The sequence below is a fragment of the Manis pentadactyla genome, chromosome 13 (assembly GCF_030020395.1).
Source record: "Manis pentadactyla isolate mManPen7 chromosome 13, mManPen7.hap1, whole genome shotgun sequence".
NCBI classification, from domain to species: domain Eukaryota; kingdom Metazoa; phylum Chordata; class Mammalia; order Pholidota; family Manidae; genus Manis; species Manis pentadactyla.
Genome location: NC_080031.1, coordinates 6745606 through 6764502, shown reverse-complemented (window position 1 = coordinate 6764502; position 18897 = coordinate 6745606). Strand labels below are relative to the sequence as shown.

The 18897-nt window shown below is 54.4% G+C and overlaps 1 protein-coding gene across 2 annotated transcripts in view; it reads right to left on the bottom strand.

The window, feature by feature from the left end:
* Nucleotides 1–10990, bottom strand: part of POU2F3 (POU class 2 homeobox 3) — a 79256-nt gene extending 68266 nt beyond the window's left edge. The window contains exons 1-2 of one of the 2 annotated variants that reach the window (XM_057490386.1): nt 10769–10990; nt 4431–4499 (exon numbers count right to left, since the gene is read on the bottom strand). In XM_057490386.1, the coding sequence (XP_057346369.1) occupies nt 4431–4499; nt 10769–10796 (97 nt within the window). In that variant the 5' untranslated portion in view covers nt 10797–10990. The remainder of the gene's footprint in view (nt 1–4430; nt 4500–10768) is intronic. The other variant, XM_036887640.2, reaches the window with a different exon arrangement.
* Between the last annotated feature and the right edge of the window lie 7907 nt (nt 10991–18897).

The following is an 18897-nucleotide window of genomic DNA, read 5'->3' as shown; positions in this document are numbered from 1 at the left end:
AGCCAAAGAGCTAACTCGCCTTGGTGGTCCTGGAGGGTGGGACAGATGGTGGCCATTCTACCTCACAGACGAGGCGATTAAAGCCGGAGAAGGGCAGCAGGATGCCGGACAGAGGCCAGTCCTACCCTCATCTCTAGCTCCCCTTTCTTCCCCTGGGCTCCCTTCATGGGGCCCTTTTTCCCAGATCTCTGAGCAGGACAGGGTGTTAAGGCATTCACTCCATGGGGCTTGCAACCCCACCCCACACCCCTCTGTCAAATGGCAGTGGGGGGCCCGCGCTCTGGTGAGGCTGGGTCAAGATGAGGGCAGGGAAGGAGGAAGGTCTCTCTGAGGCTCGAGTCTCACCCTCTACCGTTCACCAGGAGGGAGGGAGCCTTTCTCTCTCTTCCCCAATAAGCCTGCTTCAGCCCTAGCCTGGGGTCTGGACTAGTCCGACCCACCTGGCAGGGCTTGGCTGTCCTCTGAGCCTACCACTCTCATGTGTCCTCTGTCCCTGGTTCGCCTGGTGGTCCCCAGTCTTCCCATCACCATCTTTGGGCTAGAAAGTCACCAGAAAAATCCTGGTTTAATCTTCTAGTTTGCTAGATATGCAATCTTGGGATAATCAGCCAACATTCTTCCCCATCACCAGCCTCAATTTCCTCATCTGTAAAATGGAAAGATGGCATCTACCCTCACAGAATTGTTGTAAGGGCCACAGGTGTTCAGTGCGTGAGCATGCCCTTCCAGACACAGGTTGGCACTGCCACGCCCTCCGCCACAAATTCCTGCACTAGGAGGAAAGCCCCTTGAGGGCTATGTTCTCATCCTCCTGAACCCAGCGTCTGACGCAAGAGGGCTGCATAGATGCTGGTTCCGGGACCACCAGCTGGGTCAGAGAATAGGGTCGGGGGCCAGCGGAGCAAGGCAGCTGGAGGTGCCTGAGGCTGGGGGACTGGGGAGGGTGCCAAGGGGGGCAGGGCAGGGGCGCGCAGCGCCCAGGGCACAGCACAGATACAGGATGCGTGCACTCACGACGGGGAATCCGGAAAAGCAGGACCACGTACACATCTTCTAAGATTCAGCCCTTAGAGATTATCCAGCCCAAACCCCTCCTTTGTGGGGAGGAAATCAAAGGTCTGGGTGGGGAAACCTTGCCCAGTAATCCACAGGGAGCTAATGGCAGAGCCAGGATAAGAATCGAATGCAGCCAGACAGGCCTGGGTTTGATTCCCGGTGAGAAGCTCTGTGATTCCGGAGCCTCGGTTTCCTCACTGATGAAGTGGGGATGGTAAGAATGACATGAGACGATGCACACGGAGCAGCGGGTATGTGCACATGTCCGCGGGTATAGGCAGGAGGCTCTGTGAGTGGGGCTGGCCTTTCCCCCCTTCCTCCCCAGCCCACCGTTTTTGCTCCACTCTGGGCTTGAGGATACACTGTGGCCAGTGCGATCAAAACCCACAGGGCTTAGAGGCTGGGGCTTGTCAGTTACAGACTTGGGGGCTTTTGAAATGTGGGTAAGGCTGTATATTCTTATCAACCACTCTGCTGAGAACAGAAAAAAATATTGTCACCTTCAAGAATGATGGAAAAGTAACAACAGGAGGGAGGTAAAAGGAAGGGGAGAAAGGTGGATAATTCAGAACTCAAGAAACAGCCTGGTTCCAGCCCTCCGGGGCTGCGGAGAGCGCTGGGCAGGAGAATGGGAGCCTTCTCTGCTCCATGGGGCTGCCACAAAGACACCCCGGGGCCTTGGGCTTCCCTGTCCCTGTCCCTGCCTTGACTCCCATAGGCAGAGGGGAAGGGAAGCCTGTGCCGCCCTGCCGGGCCTCTACCAACCAGGAGTCGGGTGCCTCGACCTGAGAATGCTCTTCTTTGCAGTCCTGACGGGTGGATGGGGAAATTCACTTCCCTTTCCTGGATCCCTCACAACACAGAGGGTGCTCTCAGGGAACTGGGGCTTTCTAGGTCATCTTTGTCTACAGTTCCTTTAAAACCCAGAGACAAACTACCCCTTAATTCAAGCACCGTTGGGAAGGGGAATCTGCCTTTTGAAAAATCCAAAGGAAGTCATTTAACCCAGTTGGTAACCATTGTGAGTCATAATAAGCTTTCCTCTGTAAAAAATGAGTCAGAACGGCTTTCCAGGAAGTTTGGTTACTTTAATTAGCTACCTCTTTTTTCTTGCTCTTAAAAACATTCAGTAATTTGATGATCACCTAAGTATGAATGCTACCAGCCACTGAACTGAGCCCCCGAGAAGTGAAGTTCCCAGGGGTGGAGAGGTTCCCGACAGCAAGTACTTCATAGTCTCCTTAGCAGGGAGGGAGACCCACACATTTCCTGAATGCTGAATGGAGAGAAACCAACCTTCAGTGCTGACCCACTTGGCCTGGGTGGAGAGAAGGGCATCCCAGCTAGCTGCAGCCCAAATGTGCTGAGCGTAGATTCTGTTCATTACAGAATCGCAGAACCTTGATGATGCCACTGGCGGTAATGATGACACAGCTGCCATGGGCCAGGCACTTTGCTCAGAGCTGTCAACATCATCTCAGCTAACCCTCAACCCACTCTCTAAGCTGGGCATTAATGGTCTCCCTTTACAGAAGAGGTGAGGCTTAATTAACTTATCAGATCATACAACCAGTAAGCAACCAAGATGTGATTTTTATCCCAGGTCTGTTTGATTCTAAATCCATACTTTTCAAAGGCCATCTATTCCTGCCTTCCTGGGAGGTAAAGGGGCTGGTCTAAGTTCACACACTGAATTGGCAGTAACCCTGGGATGCCAGTCCGATTCCACGAGTCCCAGCTTATGATTGGATTCTTTCTCCTTCATTGTAGTCTGTACATAGTCCCACAGTCCAGACAGGAGGCCAGGACTTGCTCAGATTGTCCATAGCACCTTAACCTTCCTCACCCCCACCCAGGGTCATTAACTCCCTCCCTCTCCTGGCTCCCTTTCAGGGTTCTATGCTGCTCCGTCTCGCTCCCAACACTGTTACCCTGACTTGGTCACATAACTAATAACAGAGCTGCCAGCCAAGGGTGATCTTCTTCCCACACGGACACTCTCATAGCTGTGTTCCCACATCCCTGGGGCAATATACCTGGCCAGGGGCACGGAGTTGGTTCTAGCTAGCCTGCTGCCGGGAAAGGACGACCCAGTTTCTCCTGAATTGTGACTTCTGGACTCTGATTTATCTCTACAGAAGAGTGTCAGAGCAGAGACACATGACGCTCCAGGTGAACTGATTTGAAAGCGTGGCTGGAGCCCTTCAGCTGGGCAGGGGGTGGGGGATGAGGGGGAGTTTCTTCTCAACTGGGGAGAACAGGTGCCCCTTCCACAGACCCTTAGCAATCACACTCAGCTAATAAATCAATTGAAATATGAGTGCAATTGGCTCACACTCTCCTTGCCCAGCTGTCCCTACACACAAAGCAAAATATAGAACCTGTAGCTGCCTGTGTATTGTTACCTGTGTAAATAGACAGTTTCTATTAAATTGGGTGGTAGAAAAGTTCATGGTAGATGCACCCTGCAGATGCCCCTTCTCCTGCAAGATCCCTAATTATCTTGTCTCCAACCCCAAATCTCTTAGCTTCAAGAAGGAAACTAGACTGCACCTGAAGGCTAGGGAAAAGATTTTAGCTGTGGGGAACATGATTCCCCTCCACTTCTAATCTCTATGTCTCTAATGATCCAGATGAAAGACTAATTGAGGTCTTGTTGGGGTGCTATAAAAGTTATTTGCTGGTGTTATAATTTATACTCATGTTTCTTTTAGGTTCTTTTTAATTGTATGGAGTTTTCAAAGCAAGGCCTGGACTATGGAGCTAAAAGCAGAGCCATGAAACTTTCTTCTCAATTCCTTCCTGTCTTTCTCTTCTCTACAAAGCAAAGTCATGGCCAAGTACCAAGCCTTCCTTTCTGGGTCTATTTACCACCCACATACATGTCATTTGGAGGGGGAACACTTGTATGCCGGCCTCTTTGGTTAGGCCCTGGAGCCGGCCGATTGAGAAATCTGGGGTAAAAAGGCCTTAGTCCCCATCTACGAAAGGCAGGTTCTGCCTTCTGGCGATCAGAAACAGCTGGGAATACAGCCTGCTACTTCTGGGTGTTGGAATGGCCTATCAAGGAGTGACCTCCTCTCAAACTTTTTTTGTTTGTGTGTGTGTTTTTTTTATTTTTTATTTTATGATCTGGGCTTTTCCTAGCCTAGTTCTGGAGGTTTTGTTCCACAGTAGACCATTGTCTACAGTTTGAATGTTCCAAGGTCATTTCCCATGTCTCTAGGGAATCCCTTCATTTCCTAAGATGCTGCTTTTGAGTCTGATTGTCTGAACGACCAAGCAAGAAAAGATACCACCTTGTTTGACGGATTTCCAACAACCCTCTCCCGCCCATGCTTTGCTGTTTCATTCCCCAGAAGAGAAGACCTTACCTGTCTCCACCTGGCTGAGAGCGCTGTGTGCATCCGAGGAATCTGCTACATCGCCACTCATCTTGATACCTGCAGGGAACGCACAACTGATTTTAATAACAGGTCACAATTTTTCTTGCTATGATATATGTGGCTTTAACTAAACAGCAAAGATGAATGTGTAATTACAACAACCCTCAGACTTTCAAATTCCTGATTCCCGAACATACAACATTGGAATATTCATAAGCTTGGGGCACATAGCCCCTCCTCCCACACTTGCCTTTCTCCCCGCCTGTTTCCCTCCATCTCTGTGCACTACCACAGGGCCTCTCACCTTCTCCATCATTCACTGTCACTTCCTTCCATCGCCAGGCTCAGGTGGTAAAAATTTAACAAGGGGAGGGGTACAGCCGGAGTTGCAGGTGGGAGAGAATGCTTCCCATTCTCAGTCCTCATTCCTTTGGGATTTGGGGGATTCATTTTAGTGCTTAAAGTAGCATAAGAGATATCCATGCCCTCCTACCCCTCATAATACCTGACTTCCCTGGGAGGTAAGAGTGCCTTGACCCAAGGCTTTCTCACCTTTCTTTCCCAGTTCCTGCCTCTGTTCTTCTGTCTGGTTCTCAGAGGTCAGCCCCCTGTCTGGGGATCAAATCCTAGCTCCTGTGTGGCCCTTCTTGGAGATCCTGCCCTCTGGGGTCCTTACCTTCTCTCCTAGTCCTTCAGTGTGACCAGGGGGAAAGGATGGTGGGCGGGTCAGTGCCCGGCAGAGAGAGTACCTACGGAAGGCCCCCCGTCTCAGCCCCCACGTGCTGCTGGTCTGGCCTCTCTGCCCTGCTTCATTTCAATACATTAAACATTTACCCACAACAGACAGCTGCCACCACCTAAGAGGCCCCTAAGTCTCCAGGATCAGCGGAGAGGAGCAAAGAGGCAGCTTGGAACTTAGGCTCTCTGCAACTCTCCTCATTAAACCACCCAAATACCGAAGCTGTTAAAGACAGAAGAATATTTTATTCAAATCATGTTGACCGCCCCCCTTCTCTGGGGGCAGCACTTTTAACTCTTTCAAACCAGATAAATTCTTGGTGAAGCAATTTGCATACCCGGCTCCCCAGCCAATCCCAGTTAAGCAGGCAGTCTTAATTTGCATCAGGTAATCAGGCAGTTGGCAGTCTGGACGCCTGAGGTCTGGAGATGATCAGGATGAGGGAAAAGAGTGGACCTCCGCCCCAGGAAAAGAGGAGAGAAACCTACTTTCTGTCTTTCTTTCAGTACAATGATGTGTGTAGCTCAGGCAGAGATTTAAGTTGTGGCCCCTGGGTTTGTAGTCACTGCAGGGCAGGAGGGGTGACTTCCATGCCCCACAAGACAGAGATAGGGTCTAGAGTTTTTCCAGCTCTTAGAACACCCCAGAAGCAAGGGAAAAAAGTAAGCAGCCTTAGAAACCACTGTGGTTTGAGCAGTACTTTTGTGACCCACCAACGTGATGACCCCCAGGCAAATACTTGGAGTTCCATACAGCCTCCCCAGACCTCCACAGCGTCCTAATGTGGATAGGCTGCTGACCTCCAGGCGAGACCCTGCAGCAACACCCCCACCCCTCCCACTGTATCATATTTAGGAAGGCATTTCTTGAGCCTAACTGAAGTCTTTCCTGCTGCAGTTTGAAACTTTCAGTGTAGGCTGTCATTCACGAATATGCAGAATAACTAGCACGGGGCACCTGGACACATCTGCAAAGGGCTTCTGCTGCTGTTCACCTTCTACTCCAATGGAGAAATGGGCTTGCTTTGTACCACCCGTGAAGTCCTCCCCCTGGAGCCGGGCAATGCCCAACACAGATATGCTCAGCTCCCACTTCCCCACAGGGACTCTTCAACAGTGCTGAAGAGAAGGGAGTTCCTGCTGGAAAGGTGCTAGCTAGGGAACCTTGGCCACTTAATTGAAGCTCAATTTTCTCAACCAAAAAATGGGAATAATGCTACTTTCCAGAGTTACTGTGAGGGGCAAATGAACTGCTGAATGAACACTGCCTGGCACAGTCCCTGGCATAAAGTAACCGGGTGGTAAATGAATTAACTACCGGAGACTTAGGCTTTGATGTTAGTCCCCATCTCCCACTGCAATAAGCAGCTCAGGTTTCCTGTCTCAGCACTATTGTGGTTTGTTCTTTATCTGGGAAGCCTTTCCCAGTCACCAAATTCTGACTTCGTAGGAAAATGCTCACGGGGACAAGGAGAGTTTAAGAGGCAGTAGGCCTGGGATGATAACCAGATGGGCTGAGTCAAATTATTTGAAATTCCTGCCATTTAAGAAGGGTAACTCTTTAGCTAAACCATAATGTTATGCCTATAACCCAAACTCTCCTTAAACACCCATTCCCTGCCTTGCCTTCAAATATAACCAAAAGCCATCTCACTCATCCTTTAAATTAGCTTAAAAGGACTAAAAATTAGTCCTAATCATGCTGAAAAATAACTTTTGAAGGCATCAATGGACTCATGATGCCAGGACATCTACTCATTTGATGTACCAATTATGGGAACCACATTGTGACACTTGGAGGTTGGACCAGGATTTGAGCCTGAATTGGGGGTAGGGGGAAGGCTGAGATAATCTACAGGAGCTCTTCTGGAGTCCCATAGGGTGCTCATATACTGAGAACCTGTTCCCGTTGGGCAGGAGGCTGAGGGGGACGGGTGAGACACACTCTTTGGTCTCAGCCTAAAATTGGGCCAACACCGAAACTCCCCGAGAAGCCATAACCCTTCACCTGTCAGAGAATAGCACTTGCCGGCGTGAGTGAGAGAGGTGTGGGGTGGGGCCAGGCTCCTTGGCTGTCCTTATCTCAGCTGGCTGGCGATGGAGTAGGCTCCTTGCTGTCCCTCCCTTCCCGGAGGAGGCTCAGCTGCTCTGTACAAGAGCCAAGGTACCAGACTCGACCCTCACCTGCTTCACTGGCACCATCATACTCCCAAGCCGGCGCAAGATGTTAACCGCTGGCCTTGCCCGCACCATGCCTTGACATGACCCAGAGGCAGCCCCTCCGTACCCATCTGCAAACCAAGATGTTTATGTGAGGCCGCAGGAGCAAAGTCCAAAGGCACGGCATTTCCCCCAGGCTTCAGGCTGAGCGTCTACAGATCCTGCACCCCGGAGGTCCTATACTGGGAAAGCTGAGGGCCCACCCCTCTTGCCACTGCCCATCTTCAGCTTTTTGGAAAGGACTGGAGCTCCCCCCTGACTTCTCCCTCTCATACCCGCTGAACGGGCACATCTACCAGAGGAACTTCAAAGGACCCACCAGTCCTATTTCTGAGCCAGCTGTGTCTCCAACTCGCCCTTGGAGGAGACTTCTCTGGCCTCTTCTTCAAGAGAAATCCACTTCCTCCCACAAGTCGGTGTTCCAGCCTAAATGGAATGCCTGACTTGTAATTGACATCAGTCTGCAAGGCTCAATCCCTCTTCCTCAACCCTGATGGGGGACAGCAAATAGTGACAAGAAGAGAGAAAAGAGATGCCCTGGGGCCAACCAGGTGCCCCTTCCTGCTGGCTTCCCACTGTTTCCCTCCACCTCTTCTCTCCCTCCCTGGCTATCTGATTCTCATCTACGGCTCTCTCTGCTTTCGGCCTGGGAGCAGGGAGCCCCTCCTTGGCTGGTGGCCCCCTCTGTGTGGTGACCTCATGCCTGCTCAGGTGTTTTGCTTCTGCCTGAGAGATGCTCTATAAAGTACAAAGTGCTGAGGCCCCGGGTCAACCTGAATCATGGCTTGTGCCCAGGTTATCAGAGCGAAAAGACAGGCTGACTCAGGGGCCACAGTGCCCATGCAGCTGTCAGAGTGGGAGACCTGGGTGCAAGCCTATGCCCTGCTTCGTGTGCTCCTGCCCCCTCCTCCCCACCCAAACTGTTCCAATAAATCAACTGAGGAGGACTCCCCAAGGGCCCAGCACTGGGAGGTCACAGGGGGAAGTGCTGTTTCTAAAGAATCAGCAGGATACAGGATGGCAGTGAGGGGAAGTACGACTCAGAATAAACCAGATTCTATGCAGAGGCTCCTGGATGAGAGACCCTAGAGAGGGTCCCATAATGAGTTTCCTCGGAGGGACCATCCCTCACAGACCCCAGAGCAGGGCCCACACTGACCACCCTGGGCCCCTACAAAGACCCTACAGAGAGAGACGACCCCAAACTGAAAAGCCCACTGAGAAGACCCCGCAAAGAGAGTCCTCAGGTGGAGGCCCGGCAGAGAGCCTCCACAGAAAGTCCCAACCTGAGAGACCCCTTTGAGGCCACTGAAGGGAAACAAGACACCACAGAGGGCCTGAGGCAGAAACTTCGCAAAGAGACCCCCACAGCCCTGGGGGAGACAGACTAAAAAGGTGGTCTGGGGAGGGCAGGCAGGTAAGTGTAGAGAAAGGAATCGGGTAACACACCGGAGGTAGGTGGAGACACCCACCCCGCCCAGAGGTCACCCCTCTTTGGGCCTAGTTCAATCTCCCTTTTGTGTCCGGAACCCCTGCCTACCAGGCACAGGGGCGAGGGAGGCAAATGGGCTTCTCAGAAGCATCCGCCTGGAGCTTCCTCCAAGACCACAGGGTGGAAGGCTTGGCCCGCTCGCCTGACCTCACCAGCTCTCCTGCTGTCTGCTAGATCCTCTTAGGCCCTGGGCTGCTTCCCTGCTGAGTCCCAGCTGTCCCAGTCCTCCCACTTCCCCCAGAGCAGGAGCCGCCAGTAGACAATGAGATGGAAAATCCCCAGGCAGTCTCTGCTCTTGGCCCTAGAGAACTTCCCGCCGGAGGCCCACCTTTCTCAAGTCTTGTTCCCCTTCAGACCTCGGCCTTCCTGGTGGGCAGTGAAGGGAGATCAGCGTGCCCAGCTCCATGCTGACGGTGCCACAGGGTCTGCAAACAGACTTTCCCCAAACACTGGATGACACCCAGTTGGATGGCTCATCCCTCCTCACCTAGCCCTTCCTGGCATGTCCTGGCGCCTGGCAACCTACTCAGAGTCAACATCCCTCCGGTAGCCCGCCTCGCACTCAGCCCTGCCATAAGTGCGCCTGGGGAACTGTCGACCCTGCTCCCCCTGTGTACCCATCTCTGCCTGTCTTCAGGACTGGAGGACTCGAGACAGGGCCAAAGCTTCCAGCCTGCTCTGCCCCTCTCCGTTCTTCCTCCCTGCTCCCCCAGAAAGGAGACCAGGTCACAAAATTCCCATCAGCAGCCCTGAAATCCTAAATAAAGGTCATCAGGTGCCATCGTCTTTGAGAGGCAAATTGCTGGTTTGAAACGGCCAGTCTGTTCTGTGCCCAGGCCCTCAGACCTCCAGCAGGCGCACCCTAACGCCAAGCCCAACGCCCCAGGATTAGCAGCCCCTGCCCTGGCCCGGGTGTGGGAAAGGAGGGAGCGGCAGGGTGAACGGAGGGGCCTGCGTTTGCTCCATGCCCACCTACCATGCACTCAGGGGCACTGACTCCGGGAAAAGTGTTTTCATCTCTTAGGTTCCCACACTTGAAGGAATCTGAATCCACGGGGCGTGGAACACAGAGGATGTATCTCTCACCATCCCCTCAGGCAGAGGGGCAAGCGCCTACCCACGGGGCCCACGCAGGCCGCTCCGCTTGGGGCTCCACAGAGCTCCTGCCCAGCACCTGCCCGCGGACTCCCAGTCCCACCTGCGCTGAGCGCAGAGCACCTCCAGGCTCCACAGAGATGTGGGTGGGCACACCTCCACGTTTGGGGTCTGCTCCACATTCTTTCTCAGCACTCATGGGAACGGGATTCACCTCCCATACACAGGCACACATGTGGCCACAAGCCCTAACTAACCAAGTGTGGCATGGCACCTGCCCCAGCTGTGCCTCTGTAACTGCCTGTGTCACCCACTTCTCCTAGCCCACCCCCAGACCTTACAAATGCCCACTTTGCCGCCACCTCCCACCTCACATAAATACTTGGGACACCAAACACGTAACATGTGGATACACGTATTTTCCTCACTTACGCACTCCCAGGTCCACACCCCTGGCTGAGCAAGCCACCCCTCTGCAGTCAGTGGACCGGCACCTCCAACGAGACTCCAACAGTTCAGCACTCCCACGGCCCACAGGCCGGCCATGCTCCGGCCTGGAGGCTCCAGACACCCTCCTGCCCCCCACCTGGCAGCCCCCACCTCCATTCTTCTCCAAGGTCCCCAACACCTGCCTGCCCACGCCCGCCCCTGGGTGACCCGCTATCCACACTGCCCTCTTCCGGTCGCTGGGGGATAAAAGACCCCCCGGCGCGGCACCCCTGTCCTTCGCCCCTTCCGGAGCCCATTGACACCTGTCAGAGCTCACACTCTCCGCCCTCACCTGTGTGCATGGGCTGCAGATTCACCATCCTGCCCCAGGCGGGGCCAAAGCCAGCGCCCCCCCAGGCCCCGCGCGTCTGCCCCAGCCGGGCCCCCTGGGAAGCCAGGGTCTCCTTCCTCCCGCCCCCGGCCGCCGCCGCTGTGGGAGCCGCTGCCGGGGCCGTCGCTGCCGCTGTCGCGCGCTTCGCTGCTCCAGCCCGGGCAGCACTCGGCGTGGCCAGGATTGCCACACACCCCAGGTGAGCACGCGGCGCGGCGCGGGGCGGGGGCCGCCAGCCACGCCCCCTGGCAGGGCCCCCGCGCCTGGCCCCGGGCCCATGCAAAGCAGCGATTTGCATAAGAGCTGGGGGCCAGGGGAGGGGGCAGGGGGTGCTGCCGGGGCGGGTCGCGACCCTGCGGAACACCTGTCTGACCCAACCTATCCTGGCGGCCTCTCCCTACCGCGCCCGCAGCGACCCACGCTCCCGGTCCAGCGCGTCTCTTTTAGGAACCCGTGGCGGATTATCCAGCCTGGGTCTGAGCTCTCTGGACAGACTCCCGAACTGCAAGCACCGCGAGGAACCTGGAGTGTTTGGAGAAGCCGTGGGGGGGTGGGGGTTGCTGCTGAAAAGAATCTGGTTTTTGGAATCCTATCTCTCCACCGCTTACAAGCTCTGCGACATCAGACAAGGCTGTTCACTTCCCTGAACTCATTTTACTCATCTGTAAAACGGGGCAGGTGCTAATCATAACTGGTATCTATGGATATGCAGCTTATGCAGCCCCGATGCATCCTCACAACATCCTGGGACCTAGAAGGGGCCCAGTTTATTATCACATTCTCCAGGTGAAGACACTGCCCCCTGCCTGCCCCACCCAGGTCCAGCTGCTATGAGGCCCTATGAGAGGATGGTGTGAAAGTTAAGACCAGTGTCAGGGGCTGTGCGGACAGCCACCTCCCTCATCTACAGAGCTGGGAAGCCACTCATCCAAACGCACACAATTCCCTAGTGACAGATGGAGACTGGCTGGAATCAGGTCGCTGGATTCCCACTCCAGTGCTCTTTGCAGCACCCATCATAGACTCAGCACATGAACACCCCCCTCCCTTTGCTTCCATTCTCTGGGTCCCAGTAAGGGGTGCCCAGGCCCCGGGACCAGCTGCCTGTAAGCCCAGAAAGCTATGTGCCAACCGCAGGGCAAGCCCTGGCTGTCTTTCCAAGCAGGTATTCCACTCAAGGTTGATAAGGTCCCTATCAACCCCATCAAGGTCTCCCTATCTCCCTTAACAGGTCCCCTATCACCTTAGTCTCAGGACTATTTCCTGCTCACAGAACAGCTCCTAGGCTTTTCTGCCTCTATGTCTTGTTCATAATGTTCTTTCTACCTGGTATGTCCACCCACCATCCACCCCAGAAATCCCTATTACACTGGCAAGTATTTATTAAGCTTTTACTATGTGACAGGCACTGTGCTAACTAACCAACACTTCAAGGCACCTGACTTTGTTTAGTCCTCATAACAACTCATAAATTGGACTGTTATTATTTTCATTTTACAGATGGGGAAAATGAGGTTTAGGGAGTTTAACTGGCCCAACTGTGTAACAGGGTTACACAGCCAGTAAGTGTCAGGGCTCCTGTTCCACAGCGCTGCCCTCTACTCCTATGTGCAATTCAGATGCCAACTCCTTTCCAAAGTTGGAAGTGATCTGATCTGATCTTGTGCTTATTGACTGTAACACTTCATTGTTCCTCACAGCCCTGGTAGTGGGTTTTGTGGGACTTTTCTTATCCTACCACCTGGTTGTTAACCTGCACAGCATGCAGCACAGTGCTGGGTATACAACAGATTTCAGAAAGGGCTCTGTGGGTGCCACAGGGGCCCCTGAGGAAGAGGAAGTCCTTAATAAGTGCTTCTCCAGGTCCTACAAACCACTGGCCCTCAGTCACAAGTCTCCTCTTCCCCACCTCTGGGCAAGAAGCGAGGGGACCTTCTTCCTGTTTCTTTGGCTGGAGTAAGAAATCAGGAAAGACTTCTTGAAGGCCTAGTGAACCCGGGGACCTCCCCCCTCCCCTAGGACACTTCCAGCCTGTCCTTCCTTCCCTCCTCGTATCTGCCCTTTCCTTCCCCTCCTCCACGTCAGGTTTGGCCCCTTCCCTGAGGTCCATTTCTTATCTCCAACTGCACTTTACCTGCCACCATCCTAGAAAAATGCCTGCACATAGTTCATATGCCCATGTGTTTGTGATTTCCATATCTCTATTTGCATAGCATTTGCATGGCTGTGTACACTGGGGGTCTGATTCTCTGACCACCATATCTAGCAACTGTTTCTCTTTTCTGTGTGCAAAGTTACATTTCTTCTCTGGGCTTTCTTCCAGAGGCCAGAGTACCAGCAGCCCAGGGTTCTGGAGTCCTGGGGATGGGGGTGGGGTGGAGCTCTTAGGGATGGGGGCAGAGATGGGACCTGGGTGTGCACACTTGGAAGCACAGCTTTGGATTCCAGACATGGGGTGGGAGGAAGGAGGTGGGAAAGGATGGGGGAGGGGAGGGTGGCAGACATGACCTCACCTTTGTTCCTTTACTCATTCATTTGACAAATGCTGGTTGAGGGCTTCCTATACACCAAGAAAGGGGCCCCATGCTGGCATGCACCTTTTTATTTAGTCAGCACAATCTTAGAAGGAAGACACAATTTTTAGGCTCCTTTTATAGATGAGGAAACTGAGATTCAGGTGGTATGAATGCACTAGTGGATGGCACAACTGAGGTTTAGACTAGGCCTGCCTGACTTCAAAGCCAGTGTTTGAATCCTGAGCCGCTCTGAGCCTGAGCCTTCCCTTCTCTTCCCCCTTCCACAGTCCTGTAACTTGAGGTAGAAGGGATGTAGAGATCATTCATTCAAGGAACCAGAGGCTCACAGGGGGAGGGACTTGCCCAAGATCACATGGCAATTCATGCAGGGCAGAGAGCCTTCCCCTTGCCCTGTTCCTCTTTCACATGCTTTCCCTGGGTCTTAGAAGTTTGGTGGGTTGGAGACACATGTGTGCGGGGTAAAGGGCAGGGTTGGACCTGGATTTTTATTCTTCCCTCTCTGACTTGCTTGATGATTGTTTTAATGAGATGAACTAGGATAGGAGCTCAAAGGGCCCCCTTATCCCTCCCTCCTTTCCAGAACTCAAAGTCTCATGAAGCCAGCTTTTGGGGTTCTGGGCAGATGGGGGGGTGGGGTCGGTGCTAACCCCCTGGGCCTAAAATTCCATGTCTCTGATTAGCTGGGAAAAGGAGAGAGATTGGAGGTTGCCTGGAGGTTAGAAAGGAACAGAGGAAAGGGGGAAAGAAGCAAGGACAGGAAATTTCAGTGCCTTTGGACATCAAAAGAGCTGTATGCAAATGAAATGCAAATGAATGCAAATAACCCCTCTGCCTCCCTTCCAGCCCCACCCTCTCTCAACAGCTGGAGGACTTTTTCAGAGAACAGCCAAAGCCTTGCTCCAGGATGCTGTGATCCCGAAGTTGTGATCAACTGTGATCCCCCCCCCAGGTCCTCCTGGTCTTCCTGGGGTGACATATGATCCCCTTGGCTGCACCTCTAGGAAGCCACTAGCTCCCCAGGACACATTTCTATTGACTTCGCTTCAGAAACTTTTGCTTCAAGGACAGGAGGCTCCAGGAGTCAAGCCTCCCCTTTCAGCTCCTCGCTGGAAATGGGCTACCGCCTTGGAGAGGGTGCTTGGGGGAGGGAGGTGTGCCCCCAGTCCTACTCCCCACCTCAGCAAAGGAAAGTGGCCTTCTTGGCTGCAGGCCCTGCTTCTCACTCCCATATCCTGTCATGTCAGCTGGATTGAGTTGTCAGGGCTGGCAGAAGGGTGGAGAGCAAGGCGTCCTGGAAGGCCACCAAGCAACAAGTCCCTTCTAGCTCTTTCTGTCTGCCAGATGGGCTGTGGGGCCAAGAGACTGGGGGTGCAGGGTGGGGGTCAGCTCCTCACCTTGGGGCGACAGGGAACGGATCCAAGCTCAGGCTTCCCCCAAAAAAGCTAAAAGAGGAACATCAGATTCCAAGAAGAACTTCCAGGCAGGCCTCTTTTAAAATCACACCTCAGTCAATCTGACGGCACCATTGCCGGGACGAGTACTGCGGGATGGGGCTGGAGGGGGCTAGTGTCAGGGTGACAGAGTAAGAGGTGTTCTGGAAACCAGGATAAGGCGACTGCACGTGGGGAGGGAACCAGCAAAGACTGGGGAGTCAAGCCGCGGCGCCGGTCCCTGCCCCTGCTACTCCCAGAGCTGAGCCCGCACCCCTGGACTTCCCATCGCCCCCAGGGCCCGGCCCGCGCTCCCCTCTGGGTTGGGGGGGGAGTGCACCCACACTCTTGGCCCACATCGCAGTCGAAGGTTCTGAAAAGTGTATAAAAATGGGTATTTACATTTAAAAATGGACAAAACGGTGTCTTCTAATGAACCTTTTTGACCTTGAGGCCTGGATCCGGTCACTCTGATCACACGTTGGGCAGAACCCTGCGACCGCGAATCCCTTCCCGATTCTCCAGGCCTGACCGCAGACCAGGTTAAGCCTCCGGGTCTACCTGCACGCTCAGGGCAAGTCTAAGGCCAGCGCGCCCTCTTGTGGTGACAGGGGGGTGTGACCTGACTCAGGCACTCCACCTGCAGGACTCTGGACAGACCTCGTGGTCCTGCGGTGAGCGCCCACCCATGGCCGAGGGAGTTATAGGTGAGGACCCCGGTTCCAGGTAAGTTGGGAATATCGAATTCTGGCTGTGGGTCTTCTAGCCCACTCCCCCCATCAAAGGCTGGGCTTTTCCACGGAACACCAGCTGGAGTTCGCCAGCCTTGGCCGGGTCACCGGAGTGGCTGCTGTCCTGTTGCTGTGAGGCTGAGCTGAGCTGGTGGGAACGCCCCACCTTCCACACTGCCCTCGGGAGCTTCGGAGCACATGCCCATCTGACGCCACCACACGGGAGGTCGGCGGCTGTTTGCCCATTCGGCCATTCAGAGTGTACACCGAGTACCTGCGGAAGCTGCGTGTTGGGCTAGGAGCTGGGAATGGAACACAGGCCAGCCCCTGCCCTCAGGAAGCCCACAGTCTGGTGGCGGGCAGCAGGAAAGGCTACTTGGAGGAAGAGACATCTAAGCTGGCATCCCCAGCAAAGAGCGAAGAGGTGGGAGTGGGCCCAGGCATATGCAGCAGCGTCCTCTAGGAGGGCGTGAGCGACAGTGGGTGGCCGCCAGGCAGGAGAGGCTGGCTACATCGCAGAGCACGGGGGTGGAACACCCGTGTGAGTGAGGGCGTACCTGTGCAGGGGGCCCCCTGACTCTGCCCTAACTTGGTTGGGAACAGTTGGCCGGCTTCAGTAACGGATGAGTCGGTACTGATTGCTACATAGCCTTGAGTCCTGCCACCGAGGCTGGGCATTGCTGGGGAGGAGGAGGAGGTCTCTGGCAAGAAGTCTGTGGAGGAACAGGGAGAAATGGGGACAGAGGTGGACAGCAACTTGGTTGTGAGGTGCTTTTGTTCGGTCCCGTAGTTGGGAAAGAGACCAGTCCTCTCAGGGCAGATGGGGGAAGGCAGGAAAGAGAAGTAAAGCGAGGAAGGGGCAGGGGCTGGGGACCGGGGAGAAGGGACACTTCCCCACCATTTTGACAGAAGGGGATCCCAAAGGCAGGGGTGGGTGTAGGTCAGCCGTAGCGTGGCGGCCATTTCTGCTGCCCGTGAGGCGGGAGAGGAGGGAGCCCAAGGGCAGTGGTACTTCTCCCAGCCTCTGCCTGCTGCAGAGGCAGGCCGGTCGTCCAGCGTGACACACGGCAGGAGCCGGGGCCTGCGGTGGCCTGTGAGCTGCCTTCCTCCCCTCACTCCCCTGGGAGCCCCTTCAGGCCTGGACCTTCTCCAAGGAGAGGGCATGCCCACGTCCCTGCTGGGAGCTGTGCTTCCCACTCGCTGCTGTCCTCTTCCATCCACGGTCCGTGCTCCTGGATCCCGGGCGGGACGGCTGTTGGTGTCTGTCAGGGGCTCTGCAGGAAAAGAAGCGACTCCACTCGGTGTGCCCTTAACAAAGGCATTGCTTATTTACAGAGGAGCAAGCAGGGTCAAGGGAGCCAGAGGGTGGTGCCACTGAGAAGCTGGGGCTGAGGGGGCAAGAGGAGGAAATAGTGGCCAGGAGCCCAGGGAGCCGTGGAAGCCGTGGAGCCGGGCAGCCAGTGCAGGTGTGTGGTGCTGATGTGGCAAGGAGCAGGGGTACATGCCCAGGCTTCACTCTCATGCTGCCCCCAATTTCTGATGCTTCTCACTGGCTCAGCCAGAGGGGACGGAACCCGGGTGAGGCTGACCCAGAGCTTGGTGTCTTGGGGTACAGAGCAAAGCAGACGAGGGTGGGCAATGACCAGCACAGGGTCGGGGGGAATGGGGAACAACCAGCACGGCAGTTCCCTGCCTTTAGTCAACAACTGATATCTGAGAATAAACCCTAGGATGATGCAATGTTTCCTAAGGTCAAAATGGTGAATACTCTATGATAATATCAGTGATAGCAGGGGTGATGGTTAATTTTCTGTGTCAGCTTGGCTAGACTATGGTGCCCTGTTGTTTGCTCTAACACTCGATGTTGCCGTGAAGGTAAATGTCAGTAACAGCTACAAGCAGTTGACTTTGAGTCAAGGAGAGTCCCCTCAATAATGGGGGTGGGCCTCATCCAATCAGTTGAAGGCTGAATGAGCAAAAACTGAGGCTTCCTGAAGAAGGAATTCTTCCTCAATTAGCCAACATGAACTCTTGCCTGAATTTCCAGCCTGCTGACCTGCCCTTCAGATTTCAGGCTCAAAACTGCAATACCAACTGTTGCCTAAGCTGCCAGGCTGCCGGGCTGCTAGCATTTCCGACTACCCAGACCCCACAATCATCACAATCATATGGGCTAATTCCCTGAAATGAATCTGGTTTTCTCTCTCTCTCCCCAGTTGGTGCTTTTGCTCCGGAGAACCCCAACTGATACAGCAAGGGGTATAAAGAGGCAGGCCTTTCAAACACTTGCCAGTGAGAGCACAAACTCAGAGAGCCCCATCTGGAGGGCAATTCAGCATTCTCTCCAGGTGCTGGCCATTGCAATTCTCCATTTTTGCCATTTCTGCACGGTGTGGCTTGTAAGTCTCAGTAACTAATACACTTGTCTACCAGTACCAGATGGCTAATAACCTGCCATAGAATGCCAGGCAGCAAATACACATTGTTCACCAATGTCGGGGCTCAGAGGTGGTCCGGCAAGGCTCTCTCTCTTCGTGGATGAGGAATGTGGGGGCTGGTAAGGCGGGACTCACCTGGGGTCCCACGGAGCTGGGACCAGGCTGGTACTCACATTCCTCACATGCACTGCTAGCTTCAAGCTCTGCTTCTTGGGAGTGGTTCTTGCCCCACTTCTTACCAGACTCCTCAGTGGCTCCACCCACCACATCCAGGTCCCATGAAGACCCTCCCTGTTAGAGGTGCCCCAACCTTGTGGCTCCACAGTTCATCCCCTTGAGACTTCCCTTGGCTAAGACTGCAGGGAGAGGAGCCTAAGAAAACCTACAGAAGCACAGCAAGGCCCAGCCTAGGCCAGGGCGATCCTGCTGGAGGGCACCTGGCACCACTTTCATCTTCTCTGGCTTGAAGAAGCTCCAGTGAGGTCTGTGCTCCTGGGCTTGCGCCCGATGGCCCTGCTTACCTTGGCAAAGGGCACCAATGAGGTGCCTGTTCCTGCCAATACCAGTTCCAGGGGAACTGTGGACACCCCCTCCCCTGAAGTGTTCAGGGATGGCTACTGCAGGCCTGGCCTGGCAGGTCCTCCACACTCCCCATCCGCCCTCCCCGTGGTGAGCTGCGCTCTGCGAGGTTCCAGCTGGCCAACCTGATAAACCCATTCGGGCTAGTGGGTGTGCATGGAGTAAGGCGGCCAGGGGTTGAGTCCCAGCTCTGCTCTAAGTAGCCATCTGACCTTGGTGCTACATGATTTTATAGGTGGACCTCATCCATAAAATGCCACCGAATTGCTACTAGGAGTCAGTGAGCCAGTTTATATGAAGGCGCCTTGTAAAGTCCGAAGTACCGGAGAAATGAATACTCACCGTAGGTAGACTGCCTCTCCCAGTCCCAGGTGT